The 21,537-nt window shown below is 34.7% G+C and overlaps 11 protein-coding genes across 11 annotated transcripts; 4 read left to right on the forward strand and 7 right to left on the reverse strand.

The window, feature by feature from the left end:
* Positions 1–65: 65 nt before the first annotated feature.
* On the reverse strand, positions 66–775 carry haao (3-hydroxyanthranilate 3,4-dioxygenase; the record flags this gene model as incomplete). Its single annotated transcript, XM_004351187.1, has 3 exons — positions 66–434; positions 535–672; positions 749–775. The coding sequence occupies 3 exons, from the start codon at positions 773–775 to the stop codon at positions 66–68; spliced, it is 534 nt and encodes a 177-aa protein (XP_004351239.1).
* Positions 776–1,025: 250 nt separating this feature from the next.
* On the reverse strand, positions 1,026–3,248 carry tpp1 (peptidase S8 and S53 domain-containing protein; the record flags this gene model as incomplete). Its single annotated transcript, XM_004351188.1, has 3 exons — positions 1,026–2,497; positions 2,585–2,821; positions 3,200–3,248. The coding sequence occupies 3 exons, from the start codon at positions 3,246–3,248 to the stop codon at positions 1,026–1,028; spliced, it is 1,758 nt and encodes a 585-aa protein (XP_004351240.1).
* A 127-nt stretch (positions 3,249–3,375) lies between these two features.
* DFA_10993 (uncharacterized protein) lies at positions 3,376–7,167 on the reverse strand (the record flags this gene model as incomplete). The annotated part of the gene is made up of 2 exons (XM_004351189.1): positions 3,376–4,221; positions 4,300–7,167. The coding sequence occupies 2 exons, from the start codon at positions 7,165–7,167 to the stop codon at positions 3,376–3,378; spliced, it is 3,714 nt and encodes a 1,237-aa protein (XP_004351241.1).
* Positions 7,168–7,423: 256 nt separating this feature from the next.
* On the forward strand, positions 7,424–9,934 carry cog4 (oligomeric Golgi complex component; the record flags this gene model as incomplete). The annotated part of the gene is made up of 4 exons (XM_004351190.1): positions 7,424–7,581; positions 7,738–8,179; positions 8,260–9,060; positions 9,125–9,934. The coding sequence occupies 4 exons, from the start codon at positions 7,424–7,426 to the stop codon at positions 9,932–9,934; spliced, it is 2,211 nt and encodes a 736-aa protein (XP_004351242.1).
* A 107-nt stretch (positions 9,935–10,041) lies between these two features.
* DFA_10995 (methenyl tetrahydrofolate cyclohydrolase / NADP-dependent methylene H4F dehydrogenase) lies at positions 10,042–11,102 on the reverse strand (the record flags this gene model as incomplete). Its single annotated transcript, XM_004351191.1, has 3 exons — positions 10,042–10,344; positions 10,409–11,011; positions 11,088–11,102. 3 exons carry the CDS (start codon positions 11,100–11,102, stop codon positions 10,042–10,044), a joined length of 921 nt encoding a protein of 306 aa, XP_004351243.1.
* A 990-nt stretch (positions 11,103–12,092) lies between these two features.
* Positions 12,093–13,688, forward strand: DFA_10996 (uncharacterized protein; the record flags this gene model as incomplete). The annotated part of the gene is made up of 3 exons (XM_004351192.1): positions 12,093–12,165; positions 12,417–12,579; positions 12,653–13,688. The coding sequence occupies 3 exons, from the start codon at positions 12,093–12,095 to the stop codon at positions 13,686–13,688; spliced, it is 1,272 nt and encodes a 423-aa protein (XP_004351244.1).
* Positions 13,689–13,985: 297 nt separating this feature from the next.
* DFA_10997 (uncharacterized protein) lies at positions 13,986–15,782 on the forward strand (the record flags this gene model as incomplete). The annotated part of the gene is made up of 2 exons (XM_004351193.1): positions 13,986–14,528; positions 14,616–15,782. The coding sequence occupies 2 exons, from the start codon at positions 13,986–13,988 to the stop codon at positions 15,780–15,782; spliced, it is 1,710 nt and encodes a 569-aa protein (XP_004351245.1).
* An 840-nt stretch (positions 15,783–16,622) lies between these two features.
* rnf113 (RING zinc finger-containing protein) lies at positions 16,623–17,687 on the forward strand (the record flags this gene model as incomplete). Its single annotated transcript, XM_004351194.1, has 2 exons — positions 16,623–17,080; positions 17,165–17,687. The coding sequence occupies 2 exons, from the start codon at positions 16,623–16,625 to the stop codon at positions 17,685–17,687; spliced, it is 981 nt and encodes a 326-aa protein (XP_004351246.1).
* Positions 17,688–17,832: 145 nt separating this feature from the next.
* Positions 17,833–18,556, reverse strand: DFA_10999 (uncharacterized protein; the record flags this gene model as incomplete). Its single annotated transcript, XM_004351195.1, has 2 exons — positions 17,833–17,907; positions 17,984–18,556. 2 exons carry the CDS (start codon positions 18,554–18,556, stop codon positions 17,833–17,835), a joined length of 648 nt encoding a protein of 215 aa, XP_004351247.1.
* A 441-nt stretch (positions 18,557–18,997) lies between these two features.
* On the reverse strand, positions 18,998–19,279 carry DFA_11000 (hssA/2C/7E family protein; the record flags this gene model as incomplete). Its single annotated transcript, XM_004351196.1, has 1 exon — positions 18,998–19,279. One exon carries the CDS (start codon positions 19,277–19,279, stop codon positions 18,998–19,000), a length of 282 nt encoding a protein of 93 aa, XP_004351248.1.
* A 1,154-nt stretch (positions 19,280–20,433) lies between these two features.
* DFA_11001 (uncharacterized protein) lies at positions 20,434–21,493 on the reverse strand (the record flags this gene model as incomplete). The annotated part of the gene is made up of 4 exons (XM_004351197.1): positions 20,434–20,734; positions 20,813–21,055; positions 21,132–21,318; positions 21,400–21,493. 4 exons carry the CDS (start codon positions 21,491–21,493, stop codon positions 20,434–20,436), a joined length of 825 nt encoding a protein of 274 aa, XP_004351249.1.
* Positions 21,494–21,537: the final 44 nt, after the last annotated feature.

Raw genomic sequence — 21,537 nt, forward strand, 5'->3', positions numbered from 1 at the left:
TTGCTTGATTGATGATAATGTTATAATATATAGTATATATAATAGATAGATAGTAATAGGTTTATTTATTCCTTTTGAGGTGGTTTTTGACTAATGTGATTACAAGATTTACAAGTACGAAGAGATTCTTCACCATAGAAACGAAGGATGATTGGTGTCAATTCCTTGCCAAGATTCAAATCTTGAACGTTGAAAGACTCTTCATAGAGAACTAGTTTGCAATTATCACAGTACCAACGTAACTTATCAATCGATTGAGCATCACGCTTCTTTTCAATAACCAATCCAACAGTATCAGAGTATCTTTGTGGTGAGTGTGGAGTGTTGCCTGGTAGGAGGAACATATCTCCTTCTCTAATATTTACATCTTCAAACTCTCCCTTTGTATTTACAATCTTTAATACCATATCTCCTTTAAATTGATAAAAGAATTCCTATAATAATAACAATAATAATAAGAATCATATAACAATAATCAGATCAATCATCTTTCACCATTCATATTCAAAATGTCTTGCTTGTTTCAGTACATACATCAGTTTGATTGATGTGATAGTCAGATCTTTGATTTGGACCTCCAACAATCATAACAACAAATGTAGAGTTTGGATCTTCATATACCAACTTTGCACCTACAGGTGGCTTTAACAAATGTTTATTCTCATCTATCCACTATTAAATATAAACAAAAGATTGTCAATTTCATCATATTCTCTATCTATCTATCAATCAAATATATAACAAGTACCTTTTGAAGATTGAATGGTGGTAACATAATTATATGTATGTATGTATATATGTGTAGTATTTAATTTAGAATGAAACTAATACTAATAATAACATCAATGTTCATTTTGGTTTGCAAGTTTGAAAAATCATTTTGTAATGTTGTAAAACGAAAGTTCAGATGTTGAAGATCAGATCCAAGAGATCAATTGGTTTAACCAAGATATTTTATTTGTATGTTATAAATTGATTGATTGATTGATTGATTGATTTTTATTTATTTATATTTATACTATTATTTAATAGTCCATAGCATATTTTAATAACTTGTTAAAGTTTGGAACACCGAGACCTGTAACTGGATCCCAACCTTCTTTGCAATGATAACCTTCTTGACAACATCCATTTTGGTTTTCACCAGTTTGAATATCTTTGAAAGCGTCGGGGTGGTCTTTGGCGATTTTATAGAGAAGTGGATTGATAAAACCAACTGGAGGTTTGTTGGCATTGAATCTTTCTTCATTGATGAGTGATATGAGACCGGCGACAATGGGAGTGGATGCACTGGTACCTCCGATGATGATGAATCTACGGTTGTGTACAATGACTAGATGTTCAGAGTAACAGCTGACGTCTGGGTATCCACGACCGAGCAGATTGGATTGATGGTATGGATAGGACCCGTTGATTTGGTCAAAATAGTTTTGAACGTGGTCCAATTGGTAGGGTGGTGAGCTAAAGTAGTTGGAGAACCCTCCACCTGAGATTTGGTCACCGTCCATGTCATAGACACCCTTGTAGACGACACCGCCGACAGAGAGGACGTAGGGTGAGGATGTTGGCCAGTTGGGGACATAGGTCTTGCACGCCTTGTCACATCCAGTGCCGCTGTCGCCTGATGCAAAGAGCATGGTTCGACCCATCGCAGCATACTTTTGGAATTCAACATCGACACGTTTGGTGTAGGCTGGATCGATGGTATTCTCATCATCACCGTACGAGATGGAGTGTACCCAAGGTAGATCCTTCATGTCGGCCATATCAATGAGCCAGTCGAGGAATGGCTCCTGACCTTCATGTCGACCGGGTAGACTTACAATCCAAGTGTTGATGTTGGGTGCGACAGCAGTGATGTACTGGATGTCGAGTGCAGTCTCCATACCCGGGTTGTCTTCGACGTTGGGTCCGACAATGTTGCTGACGTCTTGTTTGGGCATACCGAAACGGCGTTGGAAGATGTCAAAGTCTGAAGGACTGTAATACTCCTCGAGGAACTGGGCAATGGCCTGTCCATTCATTTTGGATCTGGTAGTTGGTGCATTAGACATGTTTAGACTGTCATAGATGACCTGTGGGGTGACATGTGGGAACAAGTACTTGTTGCTTCCCTTGGTAGCATCGGTGTTTTTTTGTTTGGGTACGGTTGGCAAATGGTTCACTCCACCGATAAAGTCAATCTTGTCGACTAGGTGAGATGGTACCGAGTAGGGATCGGTTGAACGATAAAACGACACGTCGGTAGCAATCTTTGATTGGAATTTCGAGTATCTTACAGCAAGCAATTCCTCCGCCTTGGACACTGGTACAGTAGCACGGATAAAATCACCAGTCTTCATAACCTTGGCGTTAATCACAGAGTTTTCACCTAGCCAACCCATAATAGCATCTAAATTCTCTGGATTTGGTTTAACAATATCTTTAACTTCATCAAATTTCAAGTATTGTCCATACTTTGCACTATCTGGATTACTAACATCTTCAACAATTTGTTCTAAAAAAATATAAATTAATATTAGTATAAAAATAAACTAAATAGATAATTCAAAATAGATATCTATATTCTTTTAAATCTACATACTGAGATGATCTAAATTTTCTTGTCTTACACCAAAAGTTAAATCAACCAATTCATCTACCTTGTTTTCAATATTCTTCTTTTTCCATAGTTTTGAATCTACTTGAACTGGTTTTGAATGTTCTACATATTTTCTAGCTGGAATTCTTGCAGGACCATAAGGAGAAATCTCATCATCTTTATGAGTCACCTTCTTTTCCAAAGTATCTGCAAATATTCCACTAATAATGATTAATATTACTAAAATTATTATATGTTTTTCCATCCTTTAAATATATAAATGTAATATTTGATAAATAAAAAGAATGAAAGCTTTATCTTTTTGTTCTGTCTGTCAACCTTCCTTTTACTTTTTGTTAAACAAATTTAATCAAATTTGATTGCTGAAACTTTAAAGAAGAAGTCATATGAGAGTGGTAATTTTGAATGGTATCATATTCATTCATTGTCAATTCTCTCTTTCTCTCACTATTCATTGTTGTGGAATAGCCATAGCCAACAACAATGATGAAGGACTGAGATTTAATAAAATATATTGGAGTGAGGTGATGTGAGGAGTGTGTGGTAGGATCATCATCATTATAAGTAGGGGGTGCCTTGTTTTTCAACAATAAACACCAGTATTGTTGTGATCATCATCAATCAACACCCACCATTTTTCTTTCATTTTGCTGAATTTTAAACAATTTGATGTTGTAGTTGTTTGGAAGATCTTATCTTATCTATCTTGTGTTGGTTTATTATTACTATTATTATTATTATTAAATATTAATTATTATTAACCTTATTGAAATTTAATATAATCCAAGTGATCTTTTAAGATTTTCTTGTTTCCATAATTTTTGAGAATAAAATGTTTCCTTGTCCATTGAGAATGCAGATACAAAGTCTTCTTCGGTTAGATAACTTTCTAATTTACTATTGTCGAGAGCACGGGGCGGATTATTACGTAATTCATCGAGTGTATAGGTACGATTGAGGTCAGCCAAATAGTCCTTAACTTTACAATACGATTGGGTGATCATCTTTCTTTGGTCCAAAGGTAATTTAGATTTACTCCAATCCCAATTATGGAAATAGGTTGTGAATTCGAATGGTTCCAATTGACTATTGACCAAGTATACAATATCTTGGCTTCTACTACCATTGAACTTGGCATATTCCAATACGGTAGACATTGATTCTTTTCTTTCGTCTTGCGTTGATCTTGAACCAATCCACAAATAGATACAATGACCTACATCCAAAATCATAACATCTTCAACATCCAAATCTTCTTGATCCCATTCTCTAATATTATCAACCGTGAAAATACCAGATGAAAATGAACATTGAAACATAATTGGTTCTTTTTCTAATCGTATATTATTATATAATAATTCTGTTTCTTCTTGTTCATTTGATAAAATATCATTCCAAAATCTTTTTGGTTCTTGATTTTCATTACAAATAATCATTTCAATTGATTCAAATCTATCTTCTTCTTCTCCTTCTTCTTCTTCGCGACCAAACCCAATTAATTTAAATAATAATGGATGTAATCTAATATCATAATTCCAATTTGATCCTTTCCAAATTCCATAAACATTTGAATTTCTTTTGATTATAAATAAATCATTTGAATTTAAATATTTTGGATTCTATAAAAAAAAAAGAAAATGAATTAATTAATTCTTTTTTATTCTTTTTTTTTCTTTTCTTTTTTCTTTTTGACTTACAATATCATATAATTCAATACATCTAATTTGATTTTGTTGTTGATTATTATTACAATATTTAATTTGGTACATTGAATCTTTTGATTCTAGAGAATCAAGATTCTTGTGAACAATGATGCACCCATTGAATAGACTGAGCAAGTGAATTGGTTCTTTACCTTGAACGACACGAATTTGTATTGCACTACCACCAATACTATCATCTAGATCTACGGTTAACAAAGCTGACGACCCCTTTTCATTGATGGTACTCTTTTTACCTTGCCAAAAGTAGATGACGTACATGTCTCTGTTTCGTTGTTGGTATTTGTAGAGGATGACATATGACTCTGTTGCAAAAAAGTGTCCGTACAATTCCTTGGGTACTTGTTCTTTGGTGTGATCCTTGACTCTCCACACTTGAATAGTTCCAGAGCCGTCGTCGATAGGTCTGGCAATAGATGGTGGTAGTGGCGCAGACTGGTACATTTTATCGACTTTGAATGGTTCTTTGGTCTTTGCTTCAGCAACTCTACCTTTGGGAACTGGTGCCATTTGGATGGGCAACGAACCACCCCAACCAGCAAACTTTTCTTTAAACAATTCAGTCTCTGCATCTTCGACCACTCTGCCTAGTTGTACCCATGCAGGACGTCCTTTACGTGCTTCTTTTATCTGTTTACCAAATTCCATTGCTTGTTTTCTTAGTGGTTCTTTGGCAGTCTTTCCAATCCAAACATACATTTCACTTGCACTATCAACTACATAGCAATAGTTGGTATCCATCATATCTCGAGTCACACGTTTTGCTTCTGTCTTGATCTCTTTACACTCGACATTCTTGGTTGTTTCAGATTCTTTGATTTCATAAAGAATATCTCTCATTTTTGATGTATTGTTTCGTTCAGTCTCTGTTTCATCTGGAATAGATTGAGGTTTTCCACCAAGTAGTTGCCAAAATGCATCCTCAAACTGTTTGTTTGGTTGTTTAGCATCGACAACAAATCCAGTTGGTCTACCACCTCGCTCTTTGTTTTTGATTCTAGTGGCTAGATCTAGTGCCATAGCTTGCTGTATTTTGTTTGAATTGGCTCCACGATATTCATAGATACGATCACCTGCATCCAAAATATAACAACATGATCCTCTTATAACCTTTGGATTGGTTTCCACCAATCTTCCAACAATCGACTTCTTTCCAGAGAATCTAATCAACTTTATCGAATCTGCAGATTGAGTGCTATTTAATTTCTTCATCTTCCATTCAATCGTACCATCCTCTTTAAATGGTGCATCCTTTGATAATGAAGCCAACAATCCAAATCCACTAACATCATTGTTTCGTTTAGCTTTTGATGGACTAGACGTTGTTGTATTTGATTTGGTCGATAAATTCTTTACTGGATTTACAGTTGGTTTCTTTCTACCTGCTGGACCTTGAGGTTTTGATCCTTTTGCATTATTTAATAAATTATTATTGGTTGTAAATGAATCTAATTTTGATATTGTTGGTGATGTTGTTGTTGTTGTAGTAGTAGTAGTAGTTTTTGTTGGAGTAGTTGTTGATTTTGTTGGAATAGTAGTTGTCTTTGTCGAGACTGCTGCTAGTTTAGAAGTTGTTACAGTTGTTGGTTTTGTTGTTACAGTTGTTTTTGTAATTGGTTTAGCAGTTGTTGTAGCTGTTGGTTTTTTAATTCCAGTCGTAGTAGGTTTTGATACAATTGCAGGCGGTTTCTTTGCTATTGAAGTTACAGGTTTAACAATAGTTGGAATCTTGGCAGCTGCTGCTGGTTTGGCCGCTGTTGCTGCTGGTTTGGATATTGTTTTTGTTGTAGTCGTTGAAGTAGTTGGTTTAGGTACAGTAGAAGTTTTTGTTGTTGTTGTGGTGGTAGTTGGCTTTGGTACAGTAGAAGAAGTTGATTTAATTCCTAGACTTGGTTTTGAAATGGTTGGAGTTGGTTTTACGGCAACAGTAGCTGCTGCTGGCTTGGTTACCACAGTAGATGGTGGTTTGGCTACAACTGTTGTTGACTTTGCAGCAGTGGCAGCAGGTTTGGATACAGATGCAATTGGTTTTGTTAATTTGGTTGCAATAGGTTTGGGTAAACCTGCTGTAGTGGTTGAAGGTTTGGTAACAGTAGTTGGTGTTGGTTTTACAGTAGTTGGTTTGGAAATAGATGGTGTTGTAGTGGTAGTAGTAGCAACAGGTTTCTTGATCAATGAAGTTGGGGATTTTATAGTGGTGGAGGATAAAGTGGTGGAAGTTGGTTTCTTTAAAGATGACAATGTCTTTGTAGTTGTAGTGGTTGTTGTGGTTGTGGTAGTTGTCTTTATAGTCTTTGTTGATTTGGATGATGTTGATGGCGCAGGGGATGAAACGGATGATGGGATAGCCTCATCATTTGGTTCACTCACAGCGGTTGTTGATCCATCACTTGCAGGAACACCCTCTTCATCACCATCATGTCGACGCTCCGATATCTCTACCGTTGTCAATACAATTGGCTCAGACTTTACAACTTGAACCTCTACCACTGTACGTTCCTCTTCTCCACTGCCACTACTAGTATCATCTACAACATTATGGTTTGAAATGGATGAATCTTCAACTTGATCACTTGGTGTAGTTGTAGTAGTAGTCCCTACAGGTGTTACCAAAGGTGACGATGTCTTTGATGTAGCTGGTTTCTTTAGTCCACTAGATATTGGTTTGGGTTTACTAACTCCAGCAGTTGGTTTGGCAGCTACCTTTGCCGCTGGTTTACTTGTTGTTGTTGTTGTTGTTGTAGATGGTTTAGTTAATGAAGAAGGTCTTGTTAAAGATGATGATGTAGAGGATGACGATGTTGATGATTTTACAGGTGCCTTAAGTCTACTACTAGATGACATCTTCTTCTTTCTTCTTCTTGTCTTTGTTTGGGGTTAGTATATAAATATAATAAATAAGGTAACTAATACATTCAATAAATAAATAAATAAAAGAGTAATAATACAATTGCAAAGATATTTTAAATAATGATTAAATTTTCATGAGCCAGATGTGATGATTGCTCAGAGTTTGTGAAATTAAATTTATTATGTTTCAAGTCCAGATGTTGTAGAGAGAGATATAGAGATATACATATATATATATATAGAGGGTCGAATGGATATAGTAGGAGACTTGGACAGCGTTGATGATGCAAAACAGTTGTTATTGCAACTGATTGCACGTGATCATCAACTCGATGGAGAACTAAAACAATATATTCAACTCAAAGATGATCTCGAGCAACAAATGGAATCATTTGATCAGGAAATACCGTATGTTGTTATTGTTGTTGTTGTTGTTGTTAGAGAGTATATAGTATATATATGTAGAGATGTATTAACATGATATCTATCTATCTATGTTGCTGCTAGTGATTATTTACAAATATTGTTGGGAAAGTCTACTTTGTTGACATCTACAATTAGCAGTACATGTTCGTTGGCAGAGACACTGTCAAGCAAGGTAAAGTCATTGGATAATGTACGTGCACGTCTTAAAGAAACATTGAACAAGGTGGATGATATCATTGACCTCAAAAACTGTATTGAAGGTGTACAACACAGTCTGCAAGTGGAGGACTTTGAGAGTGCAGCCAATCACATCAACAGATACCTTTCGATTGACAAGAGCGTGTTGGAGAGTAACGCAGTCACCATGTTGACCGAAGCAGAACGAAAGTTGAGAGAGATGATCGCCGTCCGATACGACGCTGCATCACGTGCCAACGATCACGACGCAGTACTGCGATTCTGTAGACTATACGTACCACTGAATAGTTCGAAAGAGGGTGTCGAGAGATACTGCCAATTCCTCAACGTCGATCATTTCAGAGTACTCGATAATAATGTTTTAACAAAATACCAACAATATGTAAATGGAACTGTTAAAAACAACCACAACCATCACAACAACAAACTACTACCATTACATCAGTAGTTGCATTAACAAAGATATATCAACATTTTTCAAATGTGATTGAAGATAATTTAGAGGTGATTCAACATGAGTTTGGGTTGGCGTATTGTCCCCAATTCCTATTGATTCTTACTCAACAATGCGATTACTTTACCTCCAAGATATTTTCTGTCTTTTCAAACGATCAATTTCCAGTTTCAAAGATTGTTTCAGAGGTTTCCAATATATCATCTCAATCACCTTCCTCCAATTCAACAACTACCAACAACAATCGATTAGATCCAAGACAATTTGCACAACTATTGGACGAAATTGCATATATGAGCAAAGCAACTAAATATTATGATAGATATCTATTAAACAAAGAAAAGGAAATTAAAAGAGATATTAAATTGGAATTGGAAAATATCAATAATAATCAATACAACATCAACAACATTAACAATCCTGAAACTAATAATAATAATAATCAAAATCAACCAAACAATAATAATAATAATAACAATAATAATAATAATAATACTAATAATGAACAATATAGAAAATTAGTACAAGAGATTAATTTACAAACTACAATGTACTCTAATACAACAAAACAAAAGATGAATGAATTACTTGGCAACTATCTATTGGTCGAAGAATATTTCATGGTTGAATCGACCACTAAAGCAGTCCAATTGGATGAAACAAGTGATGACAGTCTGACAAGTAGCATGGTAGACTATATATTCTTTATTCTTCAAAAATCACTTCAACGTGCCATAGATTCTCACCATATTCAAACTTTAAATGTCATTTCAAATAGATTAATTAGAATATTAATTCAAAATCAAGATGTATGTAGAAAGTAAATAGAAGGATATGTATGATTATTTATTAACATTTTCTATTTCTATTTAGACATTACAAAAAATGTTTAGAGAACATATTATTAAAGTGAGTCAAAGTAAACAAGTTAATAATATGGATTACAAGGAATCAATGATTGCATTGAATAATATAGAAACGAGTGGAGAATATATATTAAAATTGAAAAAAGAGATGGAAGTACGATGTGACAAGGTATTCCCGGTAAAAGTGAGTGGAAATGAGGAAAGGGATCAAGTGGCACTCCAATCCAACGAATTTGCATCATGTGCCAAATCCTATTCAAGATTGTTGCAGGGAGAGATTGAACAAATGTTTAAGAGTATACAACCACGTCTCAAAAATGTACTGTTCCTCTTTACCGACATCAACTATGAAATTGGACAAGAACAATATGACAATAACGACGTCAACGATCCATTTGTCTATCAGTTTAATATTGAAATCAATCAATTCCTCGCACCCTTTCAACAATACCTTTCACCTACCAACTATGATACAATCCTTCATCACACAGTTGCTTTTATCTTGAAAAAGATTGAAGCCTCTATCATTGCAAACTCTAAAAAATTCACTTTACTCGGATCACTTCAATTTGGTAAAGATATGCGTGCCATTTCATCACTGTTTGCCAAGATGTCCCAATCAACTGTTCGTGACAAGTTTTCAAAGATCAACCAAATTGTTTCCTTTTTAACATTGGACAAGTTGTCCGATGTTAAAGAGTTCTGGACAGAGAATAGTTCAATCGCATCTTGGAAACTATCACCAACTGAAGTTAAAAAGATTCTACAATCTCGTGTTGATTTTAATCTTGACCAAATTAATAAATTAAAATTCTAAACATATAGAACAAATAAATAACAAATGTTTGTTTGTTTGTTTGTTTGTTTGTTTGTTTGTTTGTTTGTAACAATTCCATCAACTTTTTGACATATATATTGTATTGGTTAACTTTTTTGTTGAGACTTTTCTTTTTCTTGTTGTTGTTGTTGAGGTTTGAATATTTTAGCTTGTAAATGAGCAGCCTTTAAAACATTCTTGAGTAACATGGCAACTGTAAGTGGACCGACACCACCTGGTACAGGTGTGTATGCCATCGCCTTTTTGTAAGCTTCTGGGTCGATATCTCCAACCATACGAACTCCACTCTTTTTACTTTCATCCTTTACATAACTAATACCAACATCAATCAGAACAGCTCCTTCTTTAATATCGTCTTTTTTAATTAATCCTCCTTGTCCAGTTGCACTCTAAACAAAAATAAAATGATTAATATAAATTATCCATTTATCCTTTTTTTTTTTGCACTCTTACAATAATTAAATCGGCAGCTTTTAAAGCTGGTTTAGTATTTTTAGAATATCTATGAATTAAGGAAACAGTAGCACCACCTTGAATCGATTGATTTGAAAGATTCTTTTGAGATAACAAGGTTGCAATGGTTCTACCGACCAGATTGGAGCGTCCGAGCACCACGACATTGCTTCCTTCTACTTTGAAGCCATATTGTCGTAATAATTCGAGGATACCATCTGGAGTACATGGAACAAACATTGATTTCTTGCCCATAAAGATTTGAGCAAGATTGAGAGGGTTGAGACCATCGACGTCTTTGAGTGGTGAGATTGCTTGAATGAGTGACTGTGAATCGAGTTGTTCGGGCAATGGTAATTGAAGGATGATACCAGACACTGACGTATCCTGTGAATGATATTGAATACGCTTGATGATTTGGTCTTGTTGTACCGTACTCGAAAATCGATCCAATGTAAATTTAAAGCCAACTCTTTCACATGCTTCTCTCTTTTTTCTAACATAACTATCTATTTGTGGGTTATCTCCAATATAGATAACTACCAAATGAGGAATAACTCCTTTATCTTTAATCGATTTTGATTCTCTTTCAATTGATTCAAGCTTTTAAAAAAAAGTAATGAACCGATTAATAATTGTAATGTATAAAGTATGTTTGTTGCTTTTATAAAACACTTACAATACTATCAGACATTTTCTTACCATCCAATTTGATAGGCCATCTTGATTTAGCCTTTGAAAAGATATCATGAATTGAATAGTTTGTATTGTTTGCTGTAACATTGGTAGATGTAGGTGTAGTCGCAGTCGCAGTCGCAGTTGTTGTTGTTGGTGGCTTTTGTGTAGATGATGATGATGACGATGTAGAATATGAAAAGTGGTGTCCGCTACCAATAGTAGGAGTAGGAGGAGGACACATACAACTATATTTAGAATTACCTGTGCAGATGCTGCTGAAAGATGATCTATTGGTTGTAGTTGTGGTCATCGATAACCACGATGATACAATCGACCTTTTCAACAAATGTTGACTACTTGTTGAGAGTGTGAAAGATATCATATCTTATCTTATCTGTCTGTTTGTTTGTTTGTATATTTATGTATTGTCGGGGTTCTTTAAAGAGTAAACGAGTAATAAATAAAGGTGTGTAAACCCTCTAGATACTTATTAAATAAAAAGCTTATCTGCATGCATTCATTCATTCATTCATTCAAGACAAAAAAAGAAATATTTTTTATTTTTATATATTTATTTTCAAAAAAGGGAAATTATGGTCTAAACTAGAGTTGTTTTGAAAAACTTTCAATTCTAATTGTTTTATCATATATATTTTATTATTAAGCTATTAAACAACAGTTATTATTGGAATTATCAGAAATTCAGAATACCTATGTCCTTTATCAAAATCAAACCAAAAAGATCTTTTATTAACCATCTACATTTTATTTTTGGGTTTTTCTTAACACAATTTTGGTCAACCTTTAGGTCTTGATATCATTAGATGGATGGACATCAAATAACAATTATATTCCCTCAAGACAAAGTCCTTTCGAATGGATTTTAAGTACTTTTCTTGCCAGTTAAACTTGGGAACGAAATACCACCAGCGTCTCTACCAACTTTACTTTTAGATATGGATCTGTAGGCGTTTTGATTTTGTCCATTTCTTTCCTCTCTATTTCGATGTATGATTGGACAAGATCAAAACGCCTATCGATCGATGTTGGTATTAAAATGTCAATCTTTTTGGGTAGAAGTATGTTTGTTTCCAAATCAAAATAAATAAATAAGTTAATTAAATAAATAACATGCATATCTTTGGTCGAATCAAAAATTAATTTTTGATTATTATTATTTTATTTATTGATCAATTTATTGTTCATGAGGGTTGGGTTGTTAATTTAAATTAATTTGTGTAAATTTCAAACAAAAAAATCTTGGCACTTTGATTCAAATAAATTAGATTATTATTTAGCTAAAGAGAGAGAGAGATAAAAAAATAGATAGATAAAGAGATAAAGATGTCAAAGTTACCCACTGCAAGTCGTTTCAAGTATACAAATGGTACACCCAATCAACCAGCAGACACAATTTTCGGGTGTAGTGTTGGGACAACATCACAAGACTCTAATGTATTGCAAGCCAATCATTCATTCATTGCTTTCCCAGCGTACGTATGAATATAGATACAAATAGTATTGTGTTGCTAACAACCTATTTATCTATCTATCTGTCTCATATAGTAAGGTATCAGGGTCAGTTTGTGTAATACCATTAAATTCAAAGGGAACAATTTCAGATGAATCTCCCTTACTATTGCATGATGATCAAGTCAATGAAATTGCATTCTCACCATTTAGAGATGAGAATGTTGTTGTTACAGCCTGTCAAGATGGTACTGCTCGTGTTTGGAATATTCCAACTGACGGTTTAGATGGTTCAACCAGCAATCCAACCGCATCATTGGTTGGTAGTGGAAAGAGATTATTGTCGGCTGGTTGGCACCCACTTGCCAAGAATGTGGTGACTACTGTTGGTATTGACGAGGTTCGTGTCTGGGATGCTCTTAGTGGAACATCTTTGTTTACATTGCCAACCGTTCACAAGGGTCTAGTGACATCGTTGTCTTGGAGTGATGGCGGTGACCGTATCATCACCTCTTGCAAGGACAAGATGTTACGTATCTTTGACCCACGTAGCAACACTATGATTGCTCAAGTACAAGACTGTGAAGGTGTCAAGAGTGCAAAGTCGTTGTGGGTTGGCAGAACACCACTCATCTCTACCTATGGGTTCACCAAATCAATGGATCGTGAGATTGGTATCTGGGATTCCCGTGCCATGAATACACGTATCCAAACCACCAAACTAGACATTTCACCAGCATCCCCAATGCCATTTATCGATAATGACACCAATGTCGTCTACCTCGGTGGCAAGGGTGAAGCTAGTATCAAGATTATTGAAATCAACCAATCCAATGCCCAACCATGTCAAGTATTGGGCGAATGGAAGCATAATGTACCAGCAGCCGGTATGGCCATTCTCCCCAAATACCTCTGCGATGTCATGAAGGTTGAAGTCGCCAAGATCCTCAAACTATCACCAACTGGTCAAATCATCCCCATCCGTTTCGAAATACCTCGTGTCAATACCCAATTCTTCCAAGACGAGTTGTATCCAGATAGTTGGGACGGTGTATCCACCATGGATGCATTATCATGGGCTGAAGGTACCAATCAACCTGGTAACCTTAAATCTTTAAATCCATCTGCTTAAAAAAACAAAAACAAAACAAAAACAAAGAATTGTACAAATAAATAAATAAATAACAAATAATAATAATATTAATATATGTATAAATATTTATTATATATATATATATATATATAAATATAAATTGGAAGTAACAATAATAGTAATAAATAATGTATTATTTAAAGTTTGAAAAAAAAGTAAAATGAAAGAAGTGGAGGGTTCAACGCGTTTTTAGTTTGTATTTTTTAAACATTTTAAAGATAGATTAGATTATTTATATTAATATATAGATAAAGAGAGATAGAGAAAGAGAGAGAGATGGATAGCACAAGTAAAGGTGGATGTTGTTCATCTATGAATTGTTGTGGACCTGAATGTAATTGTCTTGCAAAGCAACAACATACTCAGCTGACAATGCAAATGCAGAGTAAACCAAAGGATAAGGATTTGGATGGCACAGATGATAGCGTGACAGTGTCAAAGGATCATCATTCATCATCATCATCAAAGAAGAAACATGCTAGAGGTAGAAACGAGACGAAAAAGTCAGATGAAGAGGATGACGAGGACGACGATGCAGAGGAAGAGGACGACGTCGATTATAATTATGCCTATCATTCAGATAATGACTTGGGTGGAGGAGGAAAGATGGACACTACAAAAGATGATGCTCCATCTTCTGCATCTTCTTTAAAGAAAGAAAAGGATAGTAATAGTAGTAATAATGGAAATAGTAGTACTGGTAGTACTGCTAGCAATGGTAATAATATAATAAATACTACGAGTGGTAGTAGTAATGGATCAGCAACAAGTTTGGCAAATGGAGGTGGATACACTTCATCGGCACTGTTACCTACTCGTGTATGTTGTTCAAATTGTTGCAAGGAGAGTCGTTCAAATGGACGATCGTGTCTGTGTCAGGTGCCAAGCAACCAACGTAAAGGCAAGCTGGGAGAGAATGGATGTGTCACGTGCAACTGCAACGGGTGTCATCCTGCCGACACTACAGGCGATGGACAGCTGCCACTCGATACTAGCACAGACGATGCTGCGTCAGAGACGAATAGCACGAGTGCTGCCAGCCAGACACCCCTCCCCAAATCAAATGCTTCGACTGCCACGCCAACAACAACTGGCGCCAACGCATCGTCGACCGGTGCAGTGTCGGCTGGAGCTGGTACAGGAGCTGCTGACGCCATCCCACTCAAGAATGGGTGTTGTCGTCCGTGTATGAAAGCGTTCTCAGAGACTGGCAAAGCATGTCTATGCCAGGTTCCCTCGTCAGTACGTGTTGGAACATTGCCAGACGGTGGATGCAAGATCTGTAAATGCAAGGGTTGTCATCCCGATGAATTGAGCGGTCGTCGTCCCAACAATGGTTATAAAATGCATGGCGCTCCACACCACCACGGTCATCACCACCTTCCTCCCCACCATGGTCATCACCATGGACACCATTACCCGCCTCCACCAGGCGGTCTCTATGACGACCGTCATATGCCACCTCCCATGTACATGCCATACCCTCCTCCACACCAACCAGTCTACTCGCGTGGAGGTGGTGGTGGTGGATCTGGGGGCTCCTCATCCTCACACCACCGCGGTGGTGGTGGCGGCGGTGGCGGTGCAGGCCGTCCCGAGGGACTCTTGCCATACCCAGCATCAGAATACGAACATTCCCTCTCGGCACCACCATACATGGGATTGGCACCACTCCACCCATGGGAGGAATACGACCGATACATCCAAGCTGACCCGTACCCACCCTCCTCTTCGTCGTCTGAAAGACGTGGAAGAGAACATCGTCGTTCATCATCTTCATCCTCTTCTTCATCATCCTCTTCATTATCTAGTTCACGTGATAGAACTCCCTATGACCGTAGACCACCTCCCCAATCTGGTTACGATCGTTATTCATATGGATCAGGTGGCGGCGGTGGCGGTGGCGGTGGTGGCAGCGGCGGAGGAAACAGTGGATACGATCGTAAACCATCTCCTTCACGTGGTCATCACCATTATCCAAGTGGTGGTAGCGGTGGTGGTGTTTATGATCGTGATCGTCCAGCACCACGTGATAGATATTATAGTCGTAGTCCAAAAAGAGAAGATTATTAAATCAATCAAATATAGAATCAAATCAAAAAAAAAAACAAAGAAACTTAATTAGTCCAACCCTTCAATCAATTCAATTAAATCAAATTAAATCAACCAAATCAACCAAATCAATCATGTTTTGGATTATAAAAGTAATTAAACCATCATCAACCCTACTTCTTCACTTCCTTCTTCCCTTCATCCCCTTCCAATTTCTTCTCATTTGCTTCCTTCCTTCCCTCCTTCCTTCTTCACCCTCTTCCATCATCTTCTTCTTTTGAATATTTATATCTTCTCTTCTTTCTTCAATTCAACAAAATAATATTTGATCGATTTTTTTTTGGAAACTATTTTTTTTTTTAAATTCTTCTTTTCCAGTTCCTTCCTTCCTTCCTTTTTAATTTTCCACCTCCACAACCACCTTCCTATTAAATTCTTCGTTCAACTTGCCTTCTCTCCCTCCAACTCTTCTCTTCCTCTTCTTTTTGTAATACTAACTGATTATTTATTTCTTTTTTTATTTACTTTTAGATTAATGAACAAAATATTCATTTTTGTAAAAGTCAAATCCCCTCAACCAAACCAATCGACGAAACAAATCAAATTAAATCAAATACATTTTTCGGCAACGACTCTCCTCCCTAGTAATAAATTATTTAGTAATTGTAGATAATATATATATAATAATTCTTTAGAATCCAAAAGAATACCATTCCAAAAGTATTATTATTTTTATTTTATTTTATTTATTTTCAATTTTTCAATAATCGATTTCTCGAGAATCGTCGTCAACCTCATGAACTACAAAGTCATTTATTTTAATAATAACATATTAATCAAGTTTTATAAATACATATAAAAATGACAGATATAACAGAAAACGATGATTCTGTTAGTACAACTACAACAACCAAACCAACAGCAATGTTTAAAAGACCAAACAAAAATAGAAACAATATGATGAGAAGAAAGGAAACAGATGATGAAGATGAACAGAAAAGTAATAACAATGAAAATGAACAAGTAGAGGATGAATCATCATCATTGGAATCTGAAAAGAAGAAATTAAAACCAACCAAAGTAGTTAATCAATATACAACAGCAACTGAAAAGAAGGCTGATTTCTCATACAACACATCTGGATCTGCGAAAGCAATGATGACAGAGGCTGATCAAACATCAACCATTGTAGAAAGAGATGATGAAAAGGATAACCCTTCACAGTTGAATAATAACGATGGTATATATAGAGGAATGAAAGCATATACAAACTTTGTACAGAAAAAAGAAGATTTATCATATAAAGGTGCTGGTGTCAAGTATGTACTTTAATATAAATAGTAAATGTGTATAGTTTTATTTATTGATTAACTAATATATATCTATTTATTCTATTTTTTTAGAGCTGGACCAATAAAACAATTAAATACAAATTATAAAGGATCATGTAGATTTGATTATCAACCAAGTGTTTGCAAAGATTACAAGGATACTGGACAATGTAGTTTTGGTGATGCTTGTATTTATTTACATGATAGATCAGATTACAAACAAGGATGGCAAATTGACAAGGACTATGAAGAAGAACAGAGAAAAGGAAAACGTGGATTTATTGATCCAAAAGACGAGAAAAAGAGAGACTTTAAAGCCAATGGAAATGGTTCAGATGCCATCGATGAAGAAGATCTTCCATTTGCATGTTTTATTTGCAAGAAACCATTTGACAATCCAGTAATGACAAAATGTAAACATTTCTTTTGTGAGTCTTGTGCTCTGGATCACAATGCAAAGAGTAAAAAATGTTTTGTTTGTAAGCAACCTACCAATGGTTCATTCCTTCAACCAAAGAGAATTATTGATAAATTAATGGAAAAATCAAAAATGATGGAACAACAAAAACAACAAGAAGAAGTATCTGAATCCTAGTATAGGATAAGGAACCTGGAATAACGTAATAAATTCTTAAATTTGATCGATCGATTCATTTTTACCGTTACGGTATTGTTATATACCATCTATATTTTATTATTATTATTATTATTAATTATTAAAAAAAGTACATGTCTATTTTCTATATATGTTTAATAGCTTGAGCAGAACCTACTGCTCGCAACATTGCATTCCCTGAGTCAATACCAAACTTATTCTAAAAAGTAAAAGAAATAAATTGTTAAATCATCAATGAAATGATTATTTGTGTCTCTATATATATATGTACATACTTGAAAGAATCTTGCCAAAGGATAACCAAGTTGAGTCATCCAGTGTTGAGGTTCAGAGAAACTCATTATTTCATAAAAGACTTCACCTTCTGGGTTGGCAGCTGTTCGACGCCATTCAACTACAAATCTTTCTTCTCCACGCTCCAAATGTTGTGATAGTGTACCGTATGCAAATCCATAGCGAACAACATCGTCATCTTCTTCGGGACCGTCAATGATATAGACGATTCGACAAAATGACAACACCCAAAATCCCAATTGCTTTGATAGAATGCCAACGGTCGATCCTACTGCCACAGGAACATCGTTGAAACAGAAATTAACCCAATCAATATCGAATGGTTTCCAAGTCTTGAGTGCTTGTACTGCCTTTTCAAAGCATTCTCTTCCATTGCCCAATTTGATCCTAGTTTGATCTATATCGAATTGATTGTACTTGGAGTCATGTTGATACTCTTCTTTAGTTTCGTACTCTTTGGTTCCATGTACCGGTGAATATGAAAATGCTTCCTCTGTTCTCTCTTGCAAATATTCTCTTATCGTATTATCTGATGGCCTTCTAACACACAACATGATTTGATTCTATCTATACTAGTATCTATCTATCGAAACAATTTAAATCTATTTACTTTTTATATCTATGAGTTGATTATATATTTTACACTACATATGATGATGATGATGTACTTTGTTACATATAAGTGTGTTGGTGGTATGACACTAATATTATGAATGAAAGCCTGAAATTTGGTGATGATTCACTTTTAATTTAATTTTTCAAAAATGATTTAATAAATTATATAAACAATAAAAAGAATTAAAAAAAAGAGAGATAATAGTATTATAAATTTAAAAGGAAACCTGGAAAAATGTATTAATATTTATTTTATATTAATATTGATTGGGAAAAGAAAAAGATTGTTGTTGTTTTGTTTGGGAAAAAGATAATGTTTAAGAGCAGCATATGTTGCTTGCTTGCTTGGAGGGTTGGAAAAATTGCCTAGTAGTAGGAGTCTAGATATCAAGATTGATGTTCGCGTTCAATAAACCAGATGTTTGAGCATGGAGAGAGAGGAGACCACCACCACCACCGTTGCCACCACCACCCAAGAGACCACCCAATAGACCACCAACAAGACCACCTCCACCATTGTTACCACCGCATGGGTCATAACAAGAAGCCGAAGAATTGGAACCAAGGAGTGCGCTACCCTTTAAAGCAGATAGGGTTTGTTTGTTGATTGGAGATACGGTTCCAGCAACATTCATTGAGGCAAGAGCATGCATAAGAGTCATTTTTTGAAAAAGGTTTGGTTTTTGTTAGTTTTAGATTACTAAAAAGATATTTATAGAATTGGTTGGTTGGTTGGTTGGTTTGATGATTTGATCTATTTGAAATCATCTTGTATTTATACTAGATGGTTTGTGTATAATACTAGAGGATGAAGTAGAGCAAAAAAAAAAATGGTCATCCATTATTGGAATTAATTAGTAAATATTGTTGGTAGTAGACAGGAGCCATATATGTGTGAGTTTTGGGCCCATTGCAATACTAGTAAAGTATACATTATTCTAGTTGTTGTCGTATGGTGTGGAGTATATATATGTTGGTGATGAAATTATTAAAACCAAATTTCAATAATTAATATCAATATATCAATATATATATCTATTAGCATGTAGTGGGGGGGGATAATTAAATTACATCACACACCCGACAATTGTCGTATCCGTATTGTCATCATTGTTTCGACAGAATAAACAACAACGTTGATGATCTCAAGTATTGTTGTTGAATACATCAATGAAAGAATGGTGTCATGATATTTAGAGTAGCGCGTCGTTTTACCATTACCAATAACCCATTGTTGAAATGGGGGTGGTGTGGGATGGGTGTATAAATCATTGTTTTATAATAAAAGGGATATCTATAAAACAGTAATTAGTAAATAGAATTGAAAATTGATTTACTTTTATCAATGCAAACTTACAAGTTTTACTATTATGGATTGGGATGGGACAACCACACTGGTGTTGGGAAATGTTATTTTTAGATTAATAGTATTTGTAAATCAAACATACTGGCTACGCTCTCTCTAACTCTATATACTGTTGGTCTATGGACCTATTAATAATAATAATAATAACAGTGACGACTGGTATACATGTAATTTTTAGAAATATATACAAAATATTATTAATATTTTTAATTTTAATTTTGTTAAGGGTACAAGTATTATCCAATCAAGTTGAATGAATAACACTTTTAATATCTAATAATAGATACTATTATTATTACTGTTACTATTAAGATGGAGGGAGGGAAGGAAGGATGTTGATATATATATATTTAATTCTGGAAATTACTTATTTCCATAATTATGTTGTGTGATGGAGGTGATGGAGGAGGAGGAGGAGGATGAGGGAAAAAATATGATTTACTATGATTATTATTGATAAGGTCTATTATAATGTTCACCCAATAGAGGTGGACTACCTTGCAAATATTTCTGGCTTTCATGGGTACTCATAATATAGAGTAGACAACTAAGTGGTAGTACCTCCAAAATGACATAATATACTACATCTTTCCACCAATAATTTAATGGATAAAAGGTTGTTACAATAACCAATACACCACGTAAAACAAAACATACAATGGCTGAAACGATAATGATGGCAAATACCTGTCTTGTTTTCAAATCAGATGATGGTTCTGGTGCTGTACCTTTTTTAATAATTATAAAAAATCTAAAAACAAATAAATAAATAAATAAATAATTAGTAAACATTGGTTGTGGTCTGTTTTGGTTTTGGTTTATAACATACACGACAAAAATAAAAATAGGAGTTGATAAATAGATGATTGCATCAAAAAGTTGGAGTGCAGATTCCATGGTGGTGGTTGGCTCGTTGACCGATACATTGCTTTCCGAGGTATCTAGGGAAAAGTCCAATACAATGAAAACAAGTACCACCACATACATGATTATATTGAAAATAAGTATTCCTCTCTTGTAAAGATCAACCTTGGATCCCTTTTGTGAACTTTTTCTTTCATTTATAATTAATCTAAATAAATAAATTAATTAATTAATATTTTTTCTTTCAATTGATTGATTGATTGGACTGATTTGTTTTGACTTACCCTAAAATAAGAGATATAGTATATGCAGTGATAAAAAGAAATGATGGTAAAACACTAAATACATTTAATATTTTACCACCAAGATGTATAACGTCATTTAATTCCAATATATACAATAAAAAGCTAACTGCTCTTAATAATCCACCCAATACAACCAATAACATAAATCCAATTGCATATTTTTCCCCTAAATAAAATAAATAATAAATATTTAATTAATTATTATTCCATGTATGATATGTTTTGTTGTTTTAATGTATATACTTACAAACATGTTTAATCCTATACCCTATCAAAGCACCAAATGAAAATACAAAATATAATGCTGATAGGAATATATGTGATTGAGAATAATCATCCATTTGATTGAATAAAAATAATAATCAGATTGTTGACCAAATAATCT

This window comes from Cavenderia fasciculata (assembly GCF_000203815.1).
Source record: "Cavenderia fasciculata unplaced genomic scaffold Scf_EUAJFUG02G6ADK-5, whole genome shotgun sequence".
Taxonomy (NCBI): Eukaryota; Evosea; class Eumycetozoa; order Acytosteliales; family Cavenderiaceae; genus Cavenderia; species Cavenderia fasciculata.